We start from the raw sequence: 25,043 nt of genomic DNA on the forward strand, positions 1-25,043 counted from the left end.
GTGCAGTATCCTTATGTCCATTCCCATCACAGATGTGGAGCTAACATCTGTAAAACCTTGTCTGATGGACACCGAACATGATATTACAAGTCAGTTACAGCACACAGTCAGTGCTCAATTTGGAAGTTACTTGAAAATCGACTCATGCCTAATCTAACAATAGAAGGGATCATACTCCATTCCATCTTCCATCCCAGTGAAAAAGGCAGGAGAAAAGGTACCCACAGTGTGCAACACAGATGTTCCAAATAACATGCCACTATTCACCCTGGTGCATTAGTATGAGGCAGCTTTTGTCAAAGGCCAGTGTGCCTCACCCCACTGCAGCAGAGGGAAGATGGCTTTTTGGTAACCCAAATACATACTAAATGTAACCTTGACTCATTTGGGGGTTACATGGAGTCATACTGTAACACAGAAACTGTTAGCAGACTTGCCTTTAAACTTAAGTATGCTGAAAGAATGGTTTATCTAATGATAAAAATTATACTCAGATACAAGTAAATGTATGTTCTATAGACAGTCTTTATTTCACATTTGAAATTGCATGCATGGCCAGCAACAGTTGCTCTGCTGACACTTTACAGCCACATTTCTGATAAATATCTTCCCACAAGTACAATGATATTAAAACAACCTATTACTTTTTATTCAAAATCACTGCCAAGAACCATTACATAGAGTGTTCTTTGGAAGCTTGCAGCATTGTCACAAAACTTTGTTAACCCCAATCAATGTCCAACTACCATGCTGATGACGTAGATCGCAATGATAGAATTACATATGTACTTAGTCTACATGTAATTATTGGGTAGGATATGGGAACCAACAAACTAGGATGGCACCCAGGCTACTTTTTGGTTGCTTTGTTACAATATTGATTGATCCAATGACTCGTTCACTGTAGTAATAATTGTCATCGAAGTCTCAAATTGAGGACATCACTGTGCAACTTGATTCTATGATTTTAGAAAAAAAATGGAACGAGAGATGAGAAAAATGTGTCAGCATAGTTCAGAGGAACAACACATAACTTTACAACATATAACGTTACAACTCAGAATTTCAGATAAAACTTAACTTACTGATACAATGTACTTACCATTGACGCGATAAAAAATTGCATCCTATATAAAAGTGTTCATAAATACAATTATTTGGTCCTTTGGTGCAGGGTAATGGTGATATGATGTCCAAGATGGCTAATAATGAAACCCATTCTTCCAATACATATAGAACAATATCAATAGCTGCACATCTAGTTCACATTAAACATGAATCGACATGACATAATAGAAGTACAGTACAGTATCACACAATGTAGCCAAATTCTGCCTCGACCAGGACTACAGTGTACAAAGTCACTACAGATATGCATCTTTGCAGTCCCTTAGAGATAAAAAATTCCAATTCACCATAATCTTATTATTTAGTATAGGCCATGCATGATCTAAATCATTCAGCGTTGATAATTTCTTCATTATTGGCTAAAATGTCTGGTAAGGCTCTGTTACAAATATTCACAAACTACTGGTAGTATTATAAAGTATTCCCAATTTAGCACTTAAAGACACCACTGATTCATGATGAAACCACTCATCACCAAAGCTTAGTAATGATGTACATGTAAATGTATTTAAGTTTGCAGTGGTTTGTTTTTCATGGCAGCCTCTTCACTGCAGACTTAAAATCACTGCAAAAATTCTCATTTTGTTCTCTGGCTGCCTACCATACCACTACTTTGTTTCAACCTCATTTAAAACTAAAAACCACTGCGAACACTCCATTTTCTCCCTACTGTGAAATTAAATCACCACGGACTTAAATGCATTTACAGTATGTTTTATGTTGTGTCACCTACTGGATGTTCCAACTGCACCCACAGCTTGCAGCACATCCATCTAATAAACATTCAGTGCAATTCCCAAAATTTGAACAAGGCTACAAAAGATAACAGATACTGATCGAACAAGGCTGTCTTTGGCATGGTTGGCATTTCCACAAGTTGAGGCACTGGTACTTATCTTGGGTGTCATCCTAGTAAATTCACCAGGGCTCCCATACTCTCTCCTACTTAGTTAGGTATGGGAGCCCCGATAAACTAACCAGGGTGGCATTCAGGCTACTAGTACTTCCCTGATTTGCATTTCCATATTTTCCCCCTACTGATGCAATGTATCATTGACAAAATTGTATCAGGTTTGTTTAAATTTGAAAGGCAATTTGAGACAATGTACATCATGTCATAGTCTTTTGCAGAAATCTCAGTACAACACTTTTTGTATGCAAACAATTTTAACATCGGATATGTTCCAATATATAGACCAAGTCAACTCATGGAGAAATTCCTCAGTCAGAATCCACGTCTGTAGCGGACATTGCCATCGCTGTTCCCTCGCTGTCCCGGACTATGGCTACCTTATCGTCCTCTCTGGATCGCGCTGGAGTCACATATTTGTAGCGCACTGCTAGGATGACAAAAATGATGTCCACAGCAACCATCAAGGCAGCAAAGAAAAAGAACTCTGAAGACTGAAACAAAGATGGGCAAAAAATGTCAGCTTGCCAGTACTGGGAAACTTTGCTAAAAACTTAGCTGTTCTATGCATTCTAATCGGCATTTTTATCAACAATTTACCATTTATACATGTAAGGAGTGCATCTTTATTGAGAAAAAATCTTATCCAACAAAGAAAATCGAGTCTGGATAAGACCATCTGGAGGGTAGTCTACCTCCACTGTATCAATATCATGTTTAAAGCAAGATTTTGCTGCAGCAAGAAAGAAAGTATTGTGCTATAACTAATGCCGCACAGTTGTATTTACAATGTATATCAAGTCAACCAACCGACCTTGGGAAACCACAACTGCATAAATACATGATAATCAATGAACTGTTGCAGACCTGAACATTTAATCAACTGCACTATGCATTCATTACTTGAAAATTGTCAGAAATATCGAATTTTCCACCAACCTGTTCAGGAAACAGGTTCAGATTGGCGATGATGAAAGTGATGAGGTTCCCAAAAGCCACAGTCAGCAGCCAGAGAGCCTGCAGCACGGATCTCATGGACTCTGGAGACTGAGGGGAGACAAATTCTTTGGTTACTCAAACCTGGGATCCCAAGGATTTTGAAAGACTGGAAACCTCTTCCTGTAAAACTCTAAAATCTAGCCAGCAATGGTAAGGCAGCAAGGAGATTTGCTGCCCTTCATATGTGCCACAAGGCATGAGAGGAGGAAACAAAGGAGAAATTTTGATCTTTACTATTCTGAACAGAATGAAAACTTAGATTACAAAATGCAATTCTATGTTCTAACCAGAAATTTTTCAGAGCATGGAAAAGCCACATCCTGCACCCTATATGGTAGGTCTTAACAGCATTCAAGAGCACAAGAGACTGGGCAGTGCAAACTGTCCCTACTAGCTTATAGTCTGCCAGGAATAGTGCCCCCTACCTGTGAGAATGAGAACTCCAGTCCAGTGATAGAGAACATGACTTCTCCTGCAGTGATGACTACGTACTGGGGGATCTGCCACAACATGGACAAGTCATTGGGACTGACGTCTTGGAATGTTGCTAGAGTTGACTGAAAGGTAAGAAAACATATGTTTGTACATCTGAATTGAAGCCCAACTAATTTGCATGTATCTTTGAACTTGTTGTTGCTTACCACAACTTGAGGTGGTTAGAATGCTGTTTTGTTAAGGATCAGTGTCAACCCTGAAGTTTCAAATTTTCTAAATTCCTTTTTCTTCTATATTTCTATCCATAAGCTAATCCAATGCTTCTCCGACTGAAAAGAGAATGCTGAATTGACACATAAACATAGAGACAGTCTGAGGGGAAAGTCTGTAAATTGGTGCATACAGTTTCAGTGCATATATATAGTCAAATTCAAATTTTCCTCCCAGTCTGTTGGTTACCTTTAACTTGCCAATTTCTTCAAATTTTTAAATGTCAGTGAACCAGAAACTAATTTGTGAGGTCTTCATAATAGTATTTTGAAACTGTTTGCCCTCAGCCTTACCTGGGTATTGTTCAGCATGAGTATGGCTGTGTACACTCCACCAGTGTTCACCACAAGCTCCTGGGCAACCTCCTCATGGCTGCTGTCATTATGAGGCACCAGGACACGGTAGCTGTGGCAGGAATAGATAATTCATCACATCATCCTCATCATTAATATTCTAAGTACACTGACTGTTACGTTTGTTCGTTCAGACCCTTGTACTGTACTGCCTAGTAGCACATAGGGTAGCAAGTTTCCTTGCTGTTTCAGTAAATGTATCTTTAAAGGGAGGGGTTGCCAGCCCTTCCCCTTAACATGCTTGAGGCACCTCCTCAAAAACAGGCCCCAAATTTTACGTCCCATCTAAAAGACAGGTGCAGCCCCAACCCAGGATAGAACACACATGATCTGGTGCATACAATAGTGACAAGACAGATAAACAGAAAACCATCCTACCTGCCAGGCTCTATGTCTGTGAGGTTGGTGGCAGAATACTCCTCCACGCCAGAGAGGGTGTACTTTTTGGAACCCTCCAGGATGATGCTAGCATTGTTCTCCAGAACCTCGTTCAACATGTACACAAACCTGAGGAAGGACAGGCACAGGAGTCTCATGTATCATTTCTAAACAATGTAACATCAATGCATTTTAAAATACTACTGCCACTACAGGAATTTTTTTTAGAAATTAAAAGTTAAAAAAAATAAAAGTTAGTCTATTTGTATGTATGTCCGTATGGGTTAATGTACCTGAAATGAATTAAAAAAATTAATGAATGAATTCATTTTCTTATCTGTAAAACCTCATGATCAGATCTTTCAAACTGCACACATACTCTGGGCAGGCAAGATATTCAATCATACATTCAATTAACAATAATTTTTTTCACAAACCATTAAAAGTAAACTCATTGTGACTTACCTAACTTTACTGATAGCTGCTGTTGGTCTTTTCGGTACATCAGAGATCTGTTGAATAAAAGGTGATATTTCAAATGTCTGTTTATATATGGGCCATGTGTACGGGTATAATATGGGCCACATGTACAGGTATAACATTGATTAGAGTATGGTCATTCAAATGGTTATAGAAATATTTTACTTAGAATTCAATTTCCCCAAGTTGAAGCAAGAAGATCTCTTTTCAAATTCAACCAGACCTTACTTACTGTACATTTTCTTAGGCCAACTCATGATCAGCAATTTAGAATACACATAGTTGCAAAGGAATAGAGTCAATCAAAACATTGGTCCGTAAGAAGACCTCCAAACCACAGTAAAGAAAAGAAAACTGAAGTGGTACAACCATGTGTCTTGGTCGCCCGGACAAGCCAAAACTATCATGCAATGAACCATCCAGGGAGTAAGAAAGAGGGTAGGCAATGGAAAAGATGGGAGGGTCTCAGGGTAATATCAGAGAATGGGCAGGCATGACAATAATAATAATAGTCTTTATTGCATATTCCTGCCCAGAAGGGCTAAATGCACAGAAAATCACATGTGGTCTGTAAGGAGTATAAAGTAAAACATAAATTGATAAAATGCTACATTCTAATACTAAGAACTAAAAACAAATATACAAAATGTGGGCTATTGCTAAACTAAATGCTGATCACCTAGTAGTTTCTTCTCTCTTTTTGAAACATTTGGAAATATGACTACATACTTTGTCCATTATATGTTCGTTCTTACATGACATCAGGTATATAAAAGTGTCCTGTTTTGACATATTTGTACATTTCTTGTCTAATTCTATTATCTTAAACAATGATTGCCGTTCATCTTTATATAAGGAACAATCAAGTAAAAAGTGGATTTCATTTTCAACATATAAATCGTCACAGAATTCGCATGTTCTATTATTAGGAGGGGTACGGTTTTGCCTTCCAGATTCTATGTGTAGGGAGTGGTCACTGATGCGAAGTTTACACATCGCTCTGCGATGTTCGAAGTTTGCAATGTTTAAATATGCTTCTCTTTCATAGATTTTTTTGAAAGTTTTGTATGTTCTTAATTTGTTGCCTTGGTTTTCTCTTCGTCCTTTAACGTGTAATTCTGAATTAAATTTTTGGATGTAAATATCCTTCAATCTTTGTTTTAGTTCATTTAAATGAGAATGTGTGTTTGAGGGACCGTTAATGTATAGGTAGGCAAAACCGGACTCCTCTAACATTTTTCTTACATTAGATAACCAGCAGGGTGTTTTTCGGCGATCTAGATCTTGTTGTACCATATAAGCTTCGTATTGAAGACTGTCTGTATGTACTTCGTTAACTAATCTAACATAGTAACTATACATTCTGCTTTGAGCCTCTATTTGCAACGGAAAACGACCCAGTTCCGCTCTACATGCAAAGTTACTGGCGTTCCTCCGAGCACCAAGGACATATTTACAGAATTTTAAATGTGCAGTTTCTATCGGAGATTTGTCATTCATATTACTGTTGCACCAGACTTCAGATCCATACAATAATATCGGTACAATACATGTGTCAAACAGTTTACAGTGCAGTGATACAGAAGATCTAGTCTCCCCAAGCGTACTTCTGATGTTATACATTGCTCTTAAGGCTCTCTTTTGTAGATTTTTCGTGGCAGCGCTAAATGTACATCCTGTTGTAAACATAACTCCTAGGTAACAATATGATGAAACTATCTCCATCTCTTTATTACATAGTGAAAAACTAAGATTATTGAATAAAAGGCCTCTTCTGTTAAATACTATAATTTTTGTTTTCGCCAGGTTGACAGTTAGCTTCCATTGTTGGCAATACCGGCCAAGAGTATTAATTGCGTTCTGTAGTCCCTCCTTACTTTCCGATAGTAAAACAATATCATCAGCATAAAATAGGCTATTTACTTTCGATAGTTGTAAAAGGGGGGCGTCTAGGTGTTTCGCATTTAGTTCCTCTATGAGGTCACTTACATGTATGTACAGGTTGAATAAGGTGGGGCTTAGAACGCAACCTTGACGTACACCAATTTCAACAGGAAAATTTTCAGTCAAGCCCGTCTTAGTTTTGACACTGGCTTCGGACTGGTTGTATAAATCCTTGATTATATCAAAAAGTTTTCCTGAAATGCCATTGGAAAGAAGTTTGTACAATAGCCCCTCGTGCCAGATGGAGTCAAAGGCTTTTGACAAATCTACAAAGCAAGCAAATAAGCGTTTTCCAGATTGTGTGTATTTAGATATAAGAGTTTTCAGTATGAAGATGTTATCAGATGTCCTGTAATTTTTTCGGAATCCTGTTTGGTTTGGTTTTATGATTTCTTTTTCTTCTAGGAAGGTTGACAATCTTCTGTTAATTATTGAGGAGAACAGTTTTCCTAAACAGCTTGAAATGGCGATTCCTCGATAATTGTTGGGGTCATCTTTTCGCCCTGCTTTGAAGATGGGGACAATATAACTTTGGGACCATGTTTTGGGGAAGGTTCCTTTCGAAAATGTGCTGTTAAATAGCCTTAGTAAAGGGGAAAATAAGATTCTTTTTCCTGCTTTAAGCATTTCATTGATGATCATGTCGTCCCCGCTGGCTTTTTTGTTTTTGAGGGCTTTTATTGCATCATTGATTTCTGATGCAGTAATTGGATTATCTAAAGGTCCTGGACTTGGTTCACATTTTTGTAGTGCCTGGAATTTATGAAGAATTTCCTTTTCAAAATTAAGATCAAAAGTTTTTTGTTTTAGTCTGGATTTGCTGTGTATAGTTCTGAAGTGTTCTACCCATGTGTCGGCCGGTAGGTCTTCCTGAGGTACCGAGTTGGTCTTTTTGAGTTCGTTAAGTAGGTTCCAGAAAGCGGTCGGATTATTTTCTTGGAGGTTTTGAAGGCGCATTAGATAGTTGTTTTCGAATTCTCGTTTGCGTTTTCGAACAAGTTTATTAAATTCTTTCTTTTTCTTAAAATAACTACCTCTTAGGGATGGATTTTTTGGGTTGTGTACAAGGAGATATCTGAGGTTTCGTAGTTCTTTCCGGGCCTCATAACATGTTTTATCAAACCATTTTTTGTTTTGTTTTGGTCCTTTGGTTCTCCTGTTACATTTTATTTTTAATGATATCTTTCCGGCTGTTTCTAGAATATTCTGAAACTTGCTAACTTCTTCATCAATGTTACGAGTTGTCAGTGTAGTATCCTGCCCAATAGATAAAAAGTTGTTTAGTTTGTCGGATATCATCGGGCTGTTTAGAGCACGGATGAATTTATCACCTGAATTTTCGTCCCAAACAAACTTTTTTGGAAGAGGGCGTAATTTGCATTTGGCACTTTTTGTGTTTTGAATGTTCCAATGTGACGTACGTATATTTGTGGTTATCAGGCAGTGATCTGAAAATTCTGATAAATTGTGGACTTTGAATACGTTAATGTTATGAAGAAGGGCGCTACTTGTGATGGTATAGTCCACCGTGCTGCAACCTCTAGGCTGATAACAGGTGTAGCGTCCATTTAAATCACCTAGAACACGACCGTTAAGAATGCGAAGGTCGGCTTGGGCACATAGATCAATTAGGTTTTTGCCAAAAGGATTAGGGAGATTTCTATCGGAGTTGTTTCTGGGGATGTCAAGGTTTGAGAAGGGCATTTCTGGTTCAAGTTCTGGAACAAAGGGGTCTTCGGTGGTTTCTTGTAGGGAGCCTATCCGACTGTTGAAATCTCCCCCTAGAATAACATAGCCTTTGGAGCTAAAAGATGCTACATCCCTCTCTAACATATCAAAAATACAGACATCCGTCCTTTTGTGGACTTGAGAGTATAGAGGACTTATATAAACAGTACATATAAATACATCTTTCGATAAACCAAATAATTCTTTGGATACTCGAACCCAGAGTAAGTCATCCGATTTGGAGGGCTCTCTACTTATAAATTTCGCCAATTCTTTTCTTAAGTAGAAAATAATTCCGCCAGAATTTCTTCTGGCCCTTCTATGTTTTTTTCTCGAAGAAGAGAAGTGTTTGAAATTTGGGATGTCTATTTCTGAGGATTCATTACTCCAGGTTTTGATAAGAGAGAAGAAATCAAGGTTGTCTACACTACTTCTAAAGTTATCTTCCTTAAGTTTTTTTCCTAGGCCGTGGATGTTCCAAAAGCCTATGTTAAGAGAACACCTCATATATCTCAACGTTACAAAAACTGAAAGAGGACTATTGTTTCCCTACTTTTACGATACGCGTGCTTTGCGCTTATTTGCGATATTACATTATTGATAAAGCTAAGTTACTTGTACTATGATAGCCATATTGTATTCGACGAATATTAGAAGAACTAATTATTTTAATTTCAAGTACAGTAAGTGTGTTACATTTTAGTGAATAACTATTTTACGGATACAATGTTGGAAGTTAATAACCTGCGTAGTAGTCTTTGCCGCGCCAGTCATCTTCACGGTACTGATGGTAGTCGGCGTCTCTGATGTACCTGGGCGGGAACCATGGCCGGGGTGCGTACTGGGCTTCAGGGAACCAGCTCTCGTAGGGGTCGTCGTATCGGCGAGTTGGAGGGAACGGCCGGCGCTGGAAATCCATGGGCTGCTGTCTCCACCCTGGTGTACTCATGGGGCGCCACCCGTCAGCGGTTCCGTCCTGTGGTCGCCACGGTAGATGGGCCTCTCTGTCGTTTGCTCGGGGGTTCCTTTGCACGTACGGCGAGAAGACATGGCCTTGACCACCAGTTATAGGGCCTCCATTCAGGGGCTCAGGGGGGTTAAACTGGTTTCTTTGTTGGTAGCGTCCGTCTCTCTCTGTATGTCGTGCCTTGTTTCCTGTGTCGGCATTTCTCTTTCTTCCTCTGCTATAGGTGCCCATGCCAACGGTGGGGTGAATAGCAGACTTCCAGTTAGCAGCCAACACCTTTAGTCCTGATCTGTTCAGGTGATAGCCGTCACGGTTGTACAGAGACTGTTTGATTGTTCCGCCGTCACCGAGGTTGTCATTGTTGACAACATGAACGAAGGGTAACTCCTGGCCGAGGACGTGTAAGAAGTTGTTCACATCTTGAGTCACCTCCATTAAGTGTTTGTCATTCCTCGGCGGGATGGAGGAGATGACAATAGCGGCATCTGGATATTTGTCGTGTGTTGTCATTATCAGTTGTCTGATATTCTCTGTCACGCCTTGAGCAGCTCTCTCCCGTTTGATGTCGTTAGTCCCCACGTGGAGTACAATACATTTTGGGTTGTGGTGGGATGTGGATTTGATGAGGTCTGTTGCCTGTGGAACCGTCATTGCTGTGTATTTGTGAGATTGCTTGCCAGGATATAGCATGTTAGGGATTATACCCCTCGTGTTTGAGTCACCAGCAATGATTATTTCTGGCTGTTCTGGAGTGGTGTTGCGTGGATGATCAGGTGTCGGGGCTTCCCGCGGTGGGTTGTCCCTGCGTGGGTTGTTCGGCTCACGGCTGTTGAAAGACCGTTCTTCAAGCGTACTTCCTGTCAGGACTTGAAACCTGTTGGTTGTAGCAATGTTCGGTACGGTGACAGTGTCCGCTAGTTCTTCTTCGACCGGGGTCTGAGCTCTTTCTTGTGAGATGTCAGTTTGAATTGCTGCACTTTTCACTCTTTTAGCATTCTTTGTTTCTAAGGCTGTGATTCTGTTGCGCAAGTTTTTGTTCTCAGCCTCGAGGGACTTGACACGTTTTTTTAGCGCTTCGGTGTCACTTTCCTTCGCCATTTTCTCGGCCGGCGTTTCTTTTGTTTCAGACAATTTGCATTCAATGCGCGCAATGCGAGTAGACAATGCGTCAATTTTGTTGTCGTCGTTTGTGATTCTGCTAGCTAGAATTGCTTCGAGTTTGTCTATGTTCAGCTGAAGTGACTGTAGTGCATTGTTGTTGTTCTGGTCTTCAGTCTCCGTTTCTACGTTACCAGGGTCATTAACAAGAGACTTAGGGTTTGTTTCTTCTTCACACATGTCGTTCCGTGGTTGGTGTGTCTTCATGGGTACATTGGCGGCACTTTCAATGGGGCATTCAAAAGAACACTCGTCACAAATGTATACACTGTCTTCATCTTTGATAAGTTGACGAAGCAGGAATTCGTGTAAACCAGTACAGGAATAGTGAAACCACTCCTGGCAGGTGTTACACTGGATTACGCCGCTATCTTCTGGCCCAGGACGTTCACATTTGTGACATATGATGTCTTCGCATCCGACTTCTTTGTCATGGCATTCTGACAGCTGTTTTTTCAACTCTTCAAAAGTGAACATAGTCCACAGGTAGCATGCTGATCCTTGTACAAGTATCTTACTTGTGTGGTAGACATGTAAGGTTACCGAGCCGATCGGATCGGCTGTGGTGGCATCATAGAAAGGCACAGCTAGTTGGTGGCCATTCTTACCTTTGTCGACGGTAGATGCGTTGTAGTAGGATTCAATGGTTTCCATCCAATGTTTGTGCGATCCTACTGGGATATGAACGGTAACGCTGTTCTCGTTGTGCTGCACAAAGTAGTCACTGGTCGGTTTTGCCTTCTTGTCTCGCTTAGCGGGCTCAACGATTACATTTGAATTGTCGTATTGCTGTCGACGATCTGTGTTTGATAGTACATAGAAGGCTTTGCTCACCTCGGAGAAATACCGATCGGCCCGTGCTTGCTGCTCTTTGTCCTTTGTCGTCGTGGTCAGGGTTTTATCATATTTCTTCACTTCCTCCTTGTAAGCTGCAGTTATCTCACCTTCTGTAGCATCTGTTGTGATGTTTAGTAGGCGGTATAACTTGCCAGGAGAGCTGGAGCCGCGATCTTCCTTCGCCATGATGTCCGCTTGGGTTTCGGCTTGGGTTGGGTCTCGCCTCAGATCCTTTGTTCTCGGGACGCTTACTGCTGCGCGGTCGAGATTTTAGCTTTTTTTTGATCGCAAACTCAATATTATGATTAAAAACACATATAATAAAGTAACATTAACGTTACTCGTAGTTTAAACACGTTTTGGATAACACTATTATCGCAAAAGTAGGGAAATCCTCAGTTTCAAGCGGAGCGACTTGATAGAGACGTCCGTCTCGCCGCCATCTTACAATAAGAGAAACACTAAGAAAAACAGAAAACGGAGGAGGGTGGAGGAAACTGGTTGCCAGATCTTCTATGGTACCCCAAAGGTCAAATAAGTAAGACATACGGTTATATGAGATGAGATGCATGCAGAGGAAGGAAGATGCTAAAATAAGTTTTTGAAAGTTTTCCTGAGAACTTCCTCCATACTGTCTTCTTGATATTAGTGACACAATGTACAAGACTGCAACACACACATACAATGTACACACACCTGAATGTCCTTAAGTACTCCATTCTGCACCCCGACAGTCACAGTGTGGGTAGACTGGCTCTTCAGGTTCACAGTCGAGCTGAGGTCGGGGAACCCCTCACAAGTGAAGGTCAGGTCCTGGCTGCCTGCATCCAGCCTCTGGTAGCCGGAGGTCTGTGTATGGCAGAAAATATGTCATCAGGACACATTACCATCATCTCAGGTTTAAAGATCACTCAGGAATGAGGAACCTCTCCATTGACTTCATTGGCTCCACATCACTTTAATGTCACTTTACAATGTACAGCACAAAGGACAGGTATGATAACATGCGTGGATGGTATTCAGTACCAAGGACGGGGATGATAACGTGTGTGGATGGTGTTCAGCACCAAGGATAGGTGTATAGATTTACATGTGTGTAGATGGTGCTCAGTACCAAGGACAGGTATGCTAACATGTGTGTGGATGGTGTGCAGCACCAAGGACAGTTATGTCAAAATGTGTGTGGATAGTGTTCAGCACCAAGGACAGGTATGCTAATATGTGTGTGAATAGTGTTCAGCACCAAGGACAGGTATGCTAATATGTGTGTGTGTGTGGATAGTGTTCAGCACCAAAGACAGGTATGCTAATATGTGTGCGGATAGTGTTCAGCACTAAGGACAGGTATGCTAATATGTGTGTGGATGGTGCTCAGTACCAAGGACAGGTATGCTAACATCTGTGTGGATGGTGCTCAGTACCAAGGACAGGTATACTAACATGTGTGGGTGGATTGTGTTCAGCACCAAGGACAGGTCATGAATATTTTTCACTGTATCTTAATCTTTGCCTGGGTACCATCCTCTGTAATAACCGCTGGCTCAATCAGTTAGCAAGCGAAACAATTGAGCCAGCAGTCACTACGGAGGGTGGTAGTCAGGCTATTTAAATTTTACAAAGGGATTATAAATATGTGTGAATATTGTTCCATGTATGTGAGAGGGTGGACCTGAGATCCATGAACAGGTTTTCTTGTATGGTATTCAGCACCAAGGACAGGTCTGCAAATTGGTATGTCCTTATAGTTACAATTTGTCAATGTCCTTTTGGTTCTATCATTATTCAAAAGCAGTAAAATATTGTACTACTTACCTGAGCAAACCCAATGGTAAGGTTGAAGTTGTTCTGCCCCTGAACAGCCAAGTCACATGGGGAAACATTGATGATGCGCAGATCAGCCTTGTCAACAGGGGGCGCTACTAACTCTGCACCCTGAAACACAGAAAGTCATCAGCTGTGTTACTAACCCTAGTGCTGCTGAGCCAGACAATTGTTGGTTCGCACATGCTTGTTCTGTATGCTAGCCCTGACAATTGTCGGGTTGAGGGCATTTCTAGAATGTGTATGTTGCATCCGCGCGGTTGTTGTAAAGTGAAGTAACTAAAAATTAGCAATATCAAACTAGTACCCTTTGTTTCAAAGGTGTCTGGGCACTTCAGCGGTGGGAGTATATTTTTGCTCTGGAAATCCAGCAGGACAAAGGCTAATATGCACCATAGCTCATGATGGCAATAAAACTGATGATTAACTGGTAAGATACATTATATCTATTGAAAACAAGTGTATGACATGGACCAGTATATCCATCCAGACAAAGTATCAACACCATTTTTAGAAATGAAATAGCCAGTCAGTTCAGAAGTGACTTCTACGTATGATTTTGAGGCTTCACTACAGGACTACTGGGACCTTACTTGCCTCCAGTCTCAGCTCAATAAAACCTGCGATGACAAATGCGGCGGCTGCTAGGAGCATCCCAGCCCCCATTCGCTGAAGAGGTCTGTTGAAGAAGAACAAAAATCTATCACTCTAGATACTGGGATACTTGTTGTACATGATTGAATAAACATGAGTCACAATGGCAACCAACCATATAATGAATAAATCAATGTTCCTTCAGAAAGACTACTTGATATTCATATTCAGAAAGATTACTTCTAGGACATGGTCCTGTCAAAGATAAAGCTGTTATTAAGAGAGCGCAAAAATCAGAAAACTCACTTGACCAGAAGGTTGCACTTGGCAAACAGTGGGTATATAATGCCTTCAAATATGGGAATGAAGACCAGGATCATCAAGGCATTCACGAACTGTAAAATACAGGTAAATAACACTGCATTAAGGGCTGACAATAATACACTTCTTGACACTGAGTTATCACAAACCTGGATTATAGAAACATTCCTGATTATAGCACCTTGAGATTTACCTGAAATTATATTAGTTACTGTTACTTCAATTTACAAACAGTGATCTATATACAGAGTGTCTGCAATAAGTGCTCTATGATTTTGACTGCCCTCTATGTAAGTTTAACATAAGCTTGTTCATTGAACAAACATAATGAAATCAGTGTTTTACACACTCTCAATAACCCTGTATATCAGCAGTAGTACAATGACGTCACTAACATTCAAGTTCGTTGACGACCACAAACACAAAAGCTATTAACGTTACCTGCATCTGATCCGGTTTTAAACGTCCAAGTGGACCCTGAAACAAAACAATAGATTTAAGTAACAGGGTGATCAAATAAGATATTTGTCATTAAAATGTAGGAACGACATTGATCAAGAAAAAAGAAATGAGAAAAACACAGCAACTATTATATTCTTTACATCATGGTAAGTAAAGTTATATATCAATTGTCTTTTTATACTCTTTCTTAATGGAAAGGTCACATTTTGCATTCAGTAATGTTACCTAAAGTCTAATAAGGATTTCAATGATCTTATACTTTGTTTTCAATACCAATGACATTCACGACAACAAAAGTAAGCTTCATAATAATATTTCCACGTTTCTCACCAGACTGCCATCCATTTTCTCCGCCTGTAACGTCCACCTGGATCCCTGAAAAAAAAAATGGACAACTGTCACTCATGTCCGATAGATCAATTGACTATCCATCACAATTAGCACTTCAACCAATGATAGCATGGCAACTAGGGCTTTGACCAATGAAAGACTGGCTTCATGTCTGTCAAATATATGCATTCCTGTGCTTTTATTTTGCATTTCTATGTTTTGACAGAGGCTATGAGATATAGGTCTATTGTTGGGGTATATTTGTCACCATGATATGGGGTGCACAAATAAAGAATGTCCAACTCTATAGTATTATAAGTAATTTCCTGCCTGGTGTGATCCAGAAAAGAACTAGATGAAAATGTAGTAAGCAAAAGTTTAAAATCTATGATTTTGGTAACGGTAGGTAAAGGTAATGCAGGTGACCTCAGACTGACAACGAAGCATGGCGCTTTTCATTAGCTAGAAGCACAATGCAGCTTTGATACAGCTCATATATTCAGCCAAGCACACATGGTCATCCCTACTCTTTGCCATAAGTGTGTTGGATTCTTTTACATGCAAAGATTTGACGCCATAAGCTCCCTCAAACACGGGGCTGCCGGCTTAGCATCCCCAGTCAGGCAAATACATATTGAATGTTTTCCATAGTGATGGGTACCATATACTGTCCTCTTGAGATTCTTACCTGTTGGTCAAACAATGCCCAGAACACAGGCAGTGGAAGATAGAGGACTATAACGTGGAACACCTTCTTGACGTCCTCAACCAAGTCTCTCTGCACAAAACAAAATGTGGGCATGTTTTATGATCTGTCATCAAACTGTTACAAACTGCCTTCCCTCCAGTTTAAAGCTGCTGGTAGAGGAAGGTTAGTGAGCTTCTGTAGCAGAAATTTTATGGAAATTTCAGCTGAACATGATGAGCAAATGACAACAGCTCATTTCAACTACCATTGATATTGTAGCCAGTATTAGATCAATTAATTGACAAATAAATACTATAACAGTGTAAAGTTTGAAATTAAAAAAAAAAATTACTGTATTCCATATCATGTATCAATATCAATATCAAACTAAGTGAATAAAGCATCTACAAACAATTAAATTAGAATACAGGAAACCTTTGAACTTCAAAGCATAAATACTTGTGATGAGAAAGATTATGTTGATTGCATGTAGAATTGTTATAGTGAGTTACAGTACCTCATAGTTGTCTGAAGCCCAGTCCAGCCAATGCTCCTTCTTCTCGCCATTTTTGCTTGTAATCCTATTTTTTAATGCACTCTGCAACAAATATAAAAAAAGATCTATCATATTTATCTAACAAAAAAAAGGCAATTTAGATCATCTAGCTCATCATATCTAGTAAACCCTAAAGTATTTAAGAAAGAAGAATTTGGAATATCAATGTGGTGGTATCATTGCTTGGTTTAAGCAATTTGAAAGATATTTTTTGAACATCTAGATGACAATCATAGGTGCTAGGAGGCAAACCAAAGCTGGCTGACAACAATACCTGAAACAGCATTCTATGTGAAAAAATACAGCAACAGCATTTCAAGGTAACATATTTAGCACTTTTGCAATACACAAAATCTCTGGAGGGCTTAAAGGAAGTCCTGAGATTCCAGGTAATTTAATTAAGATGACTTACCCCTACTGTTCGGAAGACCAATCCAGTGATGTTCCCACTTGGTGGAATTCTTTTGTACAAACTTGAGCCAGCCACAAAAATCACTGTAACAACAAAGATATTCAGTTAAATGAGGGGCACATGATATCACTTTGTCATGGAATGCTCTAGATATGATGTTTTACGTAATAAGTTATTCACATTTCTCAAAACAAGTACAAATTTTAAGAGTATCGATACTACCGACCGTTTTGAGTATATATTTAAATGCAACAATCCCCACAATACGAAAATAGGTAAATATCTTAACGACTGCTTTCACATAAGGAAAAATACCGAAACTAATGATTAAACCAACTTGATCATAACTGTTATGCTATATCAAAATGTACTCTAGCCCTTATTGTATTGTATTAGTAATTAGGATGCTATATCAAAATGTATGCTAGTCCTTATTGTATTGTATTATTAATTAGGATGTTAAGTTTTATTCTATACTTTTACTTTGTATTATGTTTACAAATTCTTGCCATACTTTGTACCATGTACAATTGTCCTGCAATAAAGTTCTTCTTTTATCATTGATATATTCTGAAAAGGCCTTGAAATACACATCTGTGACCTGCAATTTATTGGAAAAATTTCAAAACTGCAACTAGAAATATTCTATTCACAACTCTGAATTTTGTTTGTCATCTAATTTTTTTGGTCTCAATTGTATTTTATATCTTAATCTCCTAATCAGGTATGAGTCTTTGCATCTGAGCAATAAGAACCAACAGGAACGAAAATGGCCTTAAACTAAACTTACAAACTGCAGCCAACATAAGAACTGCTGGGACTCCAAATGCTAGGGGATAGCAGTCCCCTCCATAGCACTGTACATCACCTGTAGTAGAGTGGGGAATAGGACAGACATCCAAAGTGTTACATCAGATCAAGATATGAAATCATTAAGCACTGAATTGGCTTTGTGCTCCAATATCAAATGAGCATGAAAAGTCGAATTATATAATTCAGGTTCCATATACATGCCCAAGGGCTATTAATAATAATAATAATAATGATAATAATGATTTTTATTGGTCAGAAATTACCCGCAATGGCAGCCTTTCTAGTGCTGAATTGATGCAGGGTTTACAGGTTTCACATAATACACAACACATACATATTTTATCCACACTTGCATTTTGTGGAACTGTCGCAAGGGTCTGGGCGGCTGCCATTCGGCGCCACTAGGTGACCTCAATACGACCTTCCCCAACCGAAGTCAGGTAAACATTTACACCTGGGTGGAGTGAGGAAAGTCGTGTAAAATACCTTTCCCAAGGGCACAAGATTGGTGACATGACAGGATTCGAACCCGGGACCATTGGTTCTGAGCCGAACGCTCTGTCGTTGCGCCACACGACCCCAAGAAACAGAGATGGGCACCTCCCTATGCACGAAGGGCATGAAGGCCTTAAACTAAGACTTACTGCGTAAGATTGGTGTCAGGAAGAGGGACAGTAGACTGCCAGCATTGATGGAGAAATAGAACATGGAGAAGTAGAGTTGTCTCATTCTGTCCTGTTGGAGGAAACATCATAGACATTAAATATTGTAAACAATGCAATCTCGATTGTCCACAATTTGTAGTGGACAAACATCTAGCAGAAAATAAATTTAGCTCACTTTACATGTTATGTGTATGTTCCAGAATGAAAAAGAATTTGAAAAACTGTAGTTTCAACATTGCTTTGATACTCAATGACAGGAATTCTTCTATTCTAAAATGTAAAGAGTCTGCTAAACAAAAACTAAGGAACAAACCTGATCGTCAGAGAACTGGTCCCCCCCAAATGCGGACACACATGGTTTGATCCCCCCAGTACCAAACCCTATCACCAGCAGGCCTATCAAGGGTCCAGCTCTGAAAACAACAACAAAAGTCAGTTTTTATAATAGTGACCACAAATTTATGATCAGAACCAACATAACATATTAAGATACGTTTGACACTTGGCATGGGAAAGTATGTTATTCACTTATAAATAACTGCTTTGAAAGAAAAGAGACGATCGTGTTCAAAATGTCCACCAAAGTGTTGTCTTGCAACATGGTAATTTATGCATACTTTTACATCTAGATCACTAATATCCAAATACTTGGTATTGTGCAATCCTACTCCGTTCAAGTACAGTAACACAGATCCTTTGTGGTCAATAGTAATTTGGTACTGACCGTTCTGGTGCGCCCAGTGGAGGCAGAGCTGTGATCGCCATGATGATATTTCCTGCGGCGTAGAACAAGGACACGTACAAGATGACCCTGTCAAGAAATACGAGATATTGGTTAGGAATTGAGGATGTTGACAAGGAGTTCCAAATCAAAACAATTTCAGGTCCACTTCTAACATCAATGGATGAAACAAGCAATTAACATGTAGATGTACATCTATGAGCCATACTGTATTGTTGAATGTTTCATGTTGAATGAAATGAGGACAGAGCTGTTTGGAAATGTAGTGTGAAGACTAGCTGACTGAACAGCTTTTTCCATCCCGAAATCGGACCGGACAGCTGTTTCCGCCAATCGGACCGGACAGCAAATTCCAACAACCCTTGACTGCTTCACTACCCTGTGTCAGAGACCCCAGCAGCAGTATAATCAAGCACTAGATACCACTACTACTACTCAGATCTTACTTGTATCTCCCTAGCCATCCATCAGCCACCATTGCCCCCAGGAGTGGTGAGAAGTAACACAGCATGACAAAGGCATGATACAGGCCTGTACCGACATCATCATCAAAGCCAAGGAACTGGGTCAGGTACAGGATCAGCACAGCTATGGAGGAAAATAAGAAAAAATTATGAATAAGACATGGCTAATACATTCATAGTATGAAATAAGATGGTAAGTACTGTATTTTCTTTTCTTTTTTACTTCACCCTTGTTTTTGACTTGTCTGCATGTCTGTCTGACAATATGTCTGTCTGTCTGTCTGTCTGTGTATGTGTTTCCGCAATTCCCAACACACACAATACAGCATTCTCATACAACCTCACTGCTGCTCATGATTTTGTCTGTGGAACTGAAAGGGTTACTAAGCAGTATTGGGCAAAGTCTGCCATCTCTGATTGCCTTGTTTTTTTCTTGTGATTTGCATCAATGAAAGTTTTCTTGCATTTAGTTCATGCTCAAATGCTAATTGCAAGTACATGGTAGGAACATATACTGTAAATGCATGAAAGTTAGCGTGGTTTTAATTTCGCGGTAGGCAGAAAATGGAGTGTTTGAGGTGGTTTAAATTTTGCGGCAGTGCTATATATATAAGTCACATACTGCTACAGTATTGGACAAAATGTTTGCGGTGGTTTTAAGTTCACGGTGGTTTTAAGTTCGCGCTGAAAGTTCACCGCGAAAACCGCTAACATAAAACCACCGCAAACATTTCTGCATTTACAGTAGTGTAGGAGACATACATGTAACAATGGACAATGAGTGATGTTGCTGTAACAAAAGAATATAGGTTATCAAAGCCTACCTCTCATGCCATAGTAGGAAAACCTTTCACAGAACTCGTTTCCTACGATGAAGTAAACACAGCCGGGAAACTGTCCATTTCTGGTGAAGAAGTTCTGTAGAAAATGCATGGGAAAAAAAAATTTTTTTTAAACGTTAAAGATGTTTTCGAATGTTCAGCAAAAGCAAAAATGCAAAAACATAGTTTTCACCTGGGTGTAGTATGAAGGAGCATACACAGATTTAACAACAAAAATTAACAAAATCAGCTTCCAAATCACAATTGAATCAAATGTTGCCATTTCCTTTGCTACACCCCAACCATAAATCGTGGTTAATGCCTTCCAAGATCTGTAATACCCGATAAGTAAACTACCCCGCCCCCCACAATACGACGAACAGACAAAAATTGAAATCCATTCATTACCATCCAAGCTGATGTTGCAGTCATGACTGCTTCTGTTGTGCAAGGCGCATCCAGAAATTGGAAGGACGGTGCACAAGAGGTAAGTTTTTCACTTTCCTTGATCATGAGGTTAGGGCAAAGATGGCGGCTTCCCTATAGCCCGAGATTGTCTTCCTTTTAAAAGGTTCTGAGCAATCTATTCATGTTGTGTGTAATGTGTAAATATTTGTCAAAAGGTTCTGAAGAGCCTTATAAGGCCTGCTTTAGACTTGCCACGCTTTAACTGAACTGAGACACTTTAACCCACCTGTGTGGCTTATCGTTACCGGTCTAAAGAGGAAATAAGCGTCATAGGTCGGTTTTTCGTGGAACCGACCCTGGTCTGCGCCGCTCCAGCAAGGGGCTGTGGCGGTTCCTTTGGTGTGTAAAGAGAAACCAGCTCCGGTGACGCTTAGGAGGTCATGATAATGATACCGGTATGCTTATAAGCCTGCGCTTGCGATAGAAGCATATTTTCCTCATTCTGAAACGTGTGTAATTGTCATTGACAGTTGTCGAATGTTTCAAGTACAACGGTCTAGTGTAAAGTGGGCCTAAATCTCCTTGATGAAAACAGCCCCTAACACCCTAAAGTTGTCCCCTATGAAATAGTTAACAAAGTTTTATGAAGTGTTTATGAGACTCAGGGCTTCGGAGAAAGGCAGAATATCCCGCTTCCTTATGACCTTAGTAATGTTATATATGATTATGATCTTTTGTTTACCCAATAAATTCTCTGTCAATAATACTAGGCAGGACTTTTTGAAGTTTGCCAAACAAAGACAACTTGAAGTCTTTATGGTTTACTAAGTACTTAACTTATTTGTGCACTCCGAGACTACTGCAAAGGTTCTGAGCTTTGATTAGCAGTGATCGAGGCAGCTAGCGATGTTTAATAGTAACATCCAGAACAGTTGGTCAGAACAACAGTGTGAAGAACAACATACAATCCCCCCACCCCCATCATCTTACCACCTTTAAGTCTTACTTTCCTTGATAAATATCATGTAACTATGGTGATGGAAAACAAAAAGGCAAGAGAAACTGGAGAAACCAACAAGGTAAGCAGATAGCTTTAACTTTGTTGCTAAATAGTTAAATTGGGACATGAGTAGATCTTTGTTTCTTGCGTCCAGACAAGACTGGTCATGGGCTCAGCAATTAGACTTCCTTGAAAGTTCAGACCTTAACATTTGTTGCATGCAGTAGGTTCTTAGCTGGCAACTAAGATCTCTCCGTCATCATTTTCTTACTGTTACTTTCTAGATTTCATTGTGTTTTCTAAGGTTACACCTATTTTAACCTCCTTGGTTACACATACCGTTTCCTGTTGTTATTTGTAAGGCAAAGAGGATGAAGCATGACGATTTACTTCAGACTCAGGTCGCCGACTCCACCGAGTGGAACCAAATGTAGTGAGTATCAGAGTGTGCAGACCAATACACCACACAAGACAGTTCTGGGGCTATGCTAAAAAGCATCCAACTTAACCATTTATAAACTTAAGACAATTCAAACTCTACAACTGGATATCTATTTCCGGACATTTCAAGTGACGTCCATCACTCTTCAGAGGTTCTTCAGCGTCACTATAATGAACTGAAGGAACGAATCAACAGTAGTACTTCTTACTAGAAAAAAGGGTTTAACATTCCAAAGTCACTAACTCATAAGGATCGTAAGGATTCATAAACGTAACTTAACCATTTGAAAGACACTAAGTGATACAAACCTTAATACCACTCCCTCCAGGCTCCTCTCCAGGAGGAGGTCCTTTCAATAGTGATGATTCTGAAAGTAGAGATACAATGTTTTGATGTATGATAAAGTATCTTATACTAAGAAAAATATGACAAAATATTTCCAAAGGTTGTCAACAAAACCTGTAATTTAGTGGCAAGTTCATTATGACACCAATGCTACATTTGTATGTTGTGGATCTTGATAATTAATGAAGGCGTAACAAACAAACAAATGATAAGCTATGTAAATAACCTCAGGCCAGGTCTGGACATACTTTGTTAATTTCTGCAGTATGTGACTTCGGATAAGCTGGTATATTACACCGAAGGCCAATCATACAAGCTATACAGATACAGATTACAAGAATTAGCCAAGCCTATACACCTGCAGAATATCAAGCTGTGTGCATTTTTTTCTGCAGTCTGAAATCTTTTTCTGCACATTGCGGATGGGTATATTGTGCCTGGTGGGACTTAAACTTAATGAGTGATTGATACTACGGTAACGTTTAGCCTGAGTGTCATCCTGTTTGGTGAAGGCAGAGCCTGGAACTGAAACAGGATGACACTCAGGCTAACTAACATCAGGGCTCGAAATAGCACCTGTATAAGCAGACTAGTGCAGGTAATATAACATCTAGGACTCACCTGGTGTGGCATGTTTGCTGTTGTTTGGCTTTTTCAGACTTCCACCATTACTTCCGTTACTGCCGTCACTGCTGTCGCTTAACCCTTTCTCTACACCATTGGACGTCATGCTGACAAACAACAAAGGAAACACAATATGTCAGCAGTCATGGAAAATGGTAAATGCGTAATGTTACAGTGCTGAGCATCATATCTAACCAAGAATGCAAACAAATTAAATATACAAATTATATATTCCACATCGTTACATGTATGATACATCAATAGAACACATAATTTTTGTATTACGTTTGTGTAATTTATGGTTTGAATTCAACATAATTTGCAATTAGCACCCCATCCCAATTAAGACAATATAGAGCATAATCTGTGGGAGGTGCTAGTAGAGTTCTAACTGATGCATCATTTCACATAATGATAATTGTTTCTGAATTTACAGTATGGCATTGTGAGCGCTGAGAATCTTTTGTAATCCCTATGATTATAAACACCTACAAAGATATACCAAAGCTTAGTGGAAAACTTGCATCTGCTTGGAGTTTAAGCCATTAATGACTGTGAAAAGTGTGTAAGAGGCATACCGTTATTAAACATTATACTAAATGTGAAAACTAACTTGAAATCGTTTGTAATCACGAATAGCAACAGTTACTACATACTTTTGCTAAAGATAATCTGAAAATGTTGTGTCTAGGTGTCATGAGAAATCAGGTACATGAGTTGTACAGTTTCCCTGTCCTTAGTTCTTATGGCACCATATGTCCATCTGAAGCCCAAATATCTATTAATGACATGCTGATCTTGAACAACAGGAATTCACCTCCATATGGAAACGGTTTGAGATAACATTGGAAACCTTACTGTGAATATCTTCACTTCAGGAATCTAACAATAACGTTATGATAACGTGGGAAACACCGGGTATATGTATATGACCCAGGATTAGAAATAAACGAGACAATTATGCTACTTTATAGCCTCTAGCCAAGCCAGCCGATCCCAAATGCAAGGATCATATATCCTAAAAGATTGTCAAACGTTCAGCACCTCCTACTGACCTTTCTCAGTGCGTGGTTTCTTGTCCGAGGTTAAGTCAGGTCTGTTGTTGTCTTGTAGAAAGTATTACACGCCGGTGGGAAGACACTGTGTCACGGTGTGTGGTTCAACAGGTTGGACAGGCACTCCTCACTTGTTGTCGAGTCCCTACATAACACTTTGTCTTCCGTCTATTCTAATCACGTGCCCTGAGACTTTGACCTCCCATAGCTCCTGGCAGACAAGTTTATAACGACGTTAAGCTTCGTTACCCTTTGTACTTGCACATCTTGTGACTTCTGACGTTAGCACAAACACTGAAACAGGGGGCCAGTGACCCTGAAACTTTGTAACCCGGAAGTAAAACAGGGGGATCAGTCCCGATCGGGGACCCGTCAAGGGGTGTGGCAGACAACTCTCGGCCTGTGGAATGTACCGTAGGACCCCTTAGGGGTAGTCTCTACCTGGCAACTCAGGACGCAAAAAAGTATTCAAGATCGGCAAAACAGGCAGACTGATTTGCTAGTGGAGTAACGTTAGCTTACCATTAAGTAACACACACTGGTAGCCCTGGATGATTATGACAGGGTCACATAAAGTGCATAGCAAGAAAGTGAGACACAAATTAAGTATGCTCTTAAATACGTCGATGAAGGTTAACGTTAGACATCCAAATAATAAGATACGCCAAATGACAATGTTGAAGTTTGAAATTTTGAAAGTTTCAAAATTTGATCCAGCTGCTTGTGCTTAATTCTGTCAATGATATGAAAAGTCCACCTGTCACAAGGTGAAAAGCTGCTTTGGGCTTTGTTCGACTTTGACCAATATGTGGGAGGCTTGTGTAATGTACTCTACCTATTTGCGGGGCAAAATGACAGAATAGCCAAGGAAACGACCCACTGGTGTGGCACTG

At 39.7% G+C, this 25,043-nt stretch overlaps 1 protein-coding gene across 2 annotated transcripts; it reads right to left on the bottom strand.

Moving 5' to 3' along the window:
• Positions 1 to 507: 507 nt before the first annotated feature.
• On the bottom strand, positions 508 to 24,497 carry LOC136448957 (solute carrier family 15 member 1-like). Of its 2 annotated transcripts, none has more exons than XM_066448711.1 (24): positions 24,151 to 24,497; positions 23,093 to 23,202; positions 22,435 to 22,493; positions 20,280 to 20,373; positions 19,438 to 19,579; positions 18,974 to 19,060; positions 18,563 to 18,662; positions 18,229 to 18,319; positions 17,562 to 17,639; positions 16,772 to 16,854; positions 16,321 to 16,401; positions 15,804 to 15,893; positions 15,116 to 15,160; positions 14,765 to 14,800; positions 14,309 to 14,397; positions 14,006 to 14,087; positions 13,400 to 13,519; positions 12,284 to 12,436; positions 4,939 to 4,985; positions 4,474 to 4,602; positions 4,036 to 4,147; positions 3,463 to 3,594; positions 2,978 to 3,085; positions 508 to 2,532 (listed from the first exon to the last, which is right to left on the bottom strand). In XM_066448711.1, exons 2-24 carry the CDS (start codon positions 23,199 to 23,201, stop codon positions 2,350 to 2,352), a joined length of 2,250 nt encoding a protein of 749 aa, XP_066304808.1. In that variant the 5' UTR covers position 23,202; positions 24,151 to 24,497; the 3' UTR covers positions 508 to 2,349. The 2 variants fall into 2 exon arrangements, with proteins under 2 accessions (XP_066304808.1, XP_066304809.1); XM_066448712.1 differs by having other exon boundaries at positions 24,140 to 24,497.
• Between the last annotated feature and the right edge of the window lie 546 nt (positions 24,498 to 25,043).

Source organism: Branchiostoma lanceolatum, chromosome 14, assembly GCF_035083965.1.
Source record: "Branchiostoma lanceolatum isolate klBraLanc5 chromosome 14, klBraLanc5.hap2, whole genome shotgun sequence".
Taxonomy (NCBI): Eukaryota; Metazoa; Chordata; class Leptocardii; order Amphioxiformes; family Branchiostomatidae; genus Branchiostoma; species Branchiostoma lanceolatum.

What these genes read in the sequence shown, in the direction of transcription:
- LOC136448957 (XM_066448711.1), bottom strand. Translation starts at nt 23,201, where the DNA reads ATGACGTCCAATGGTGTAGAGAAAGGGTTAAGCGACAGCAGTGACGGC. An exon ending in CCACTGGGCGCACCAGAACG is followed by an intron (nt 18,663 to 18,973) that starts GTCAGTACCAAA and finishes TGTTGTTTTCAG; the next exon opens with AGCTGGACCCTTGATAGGCC. An exon ending in TTACCATTGGGTTTGCTCAG is followed by an intron (nt 12,437 to 13,399) that starts GTAAGTAGTACA and finishes TGCCATACACAG; the next exon opens with ACCTCCGGCTACCAGAGGCT.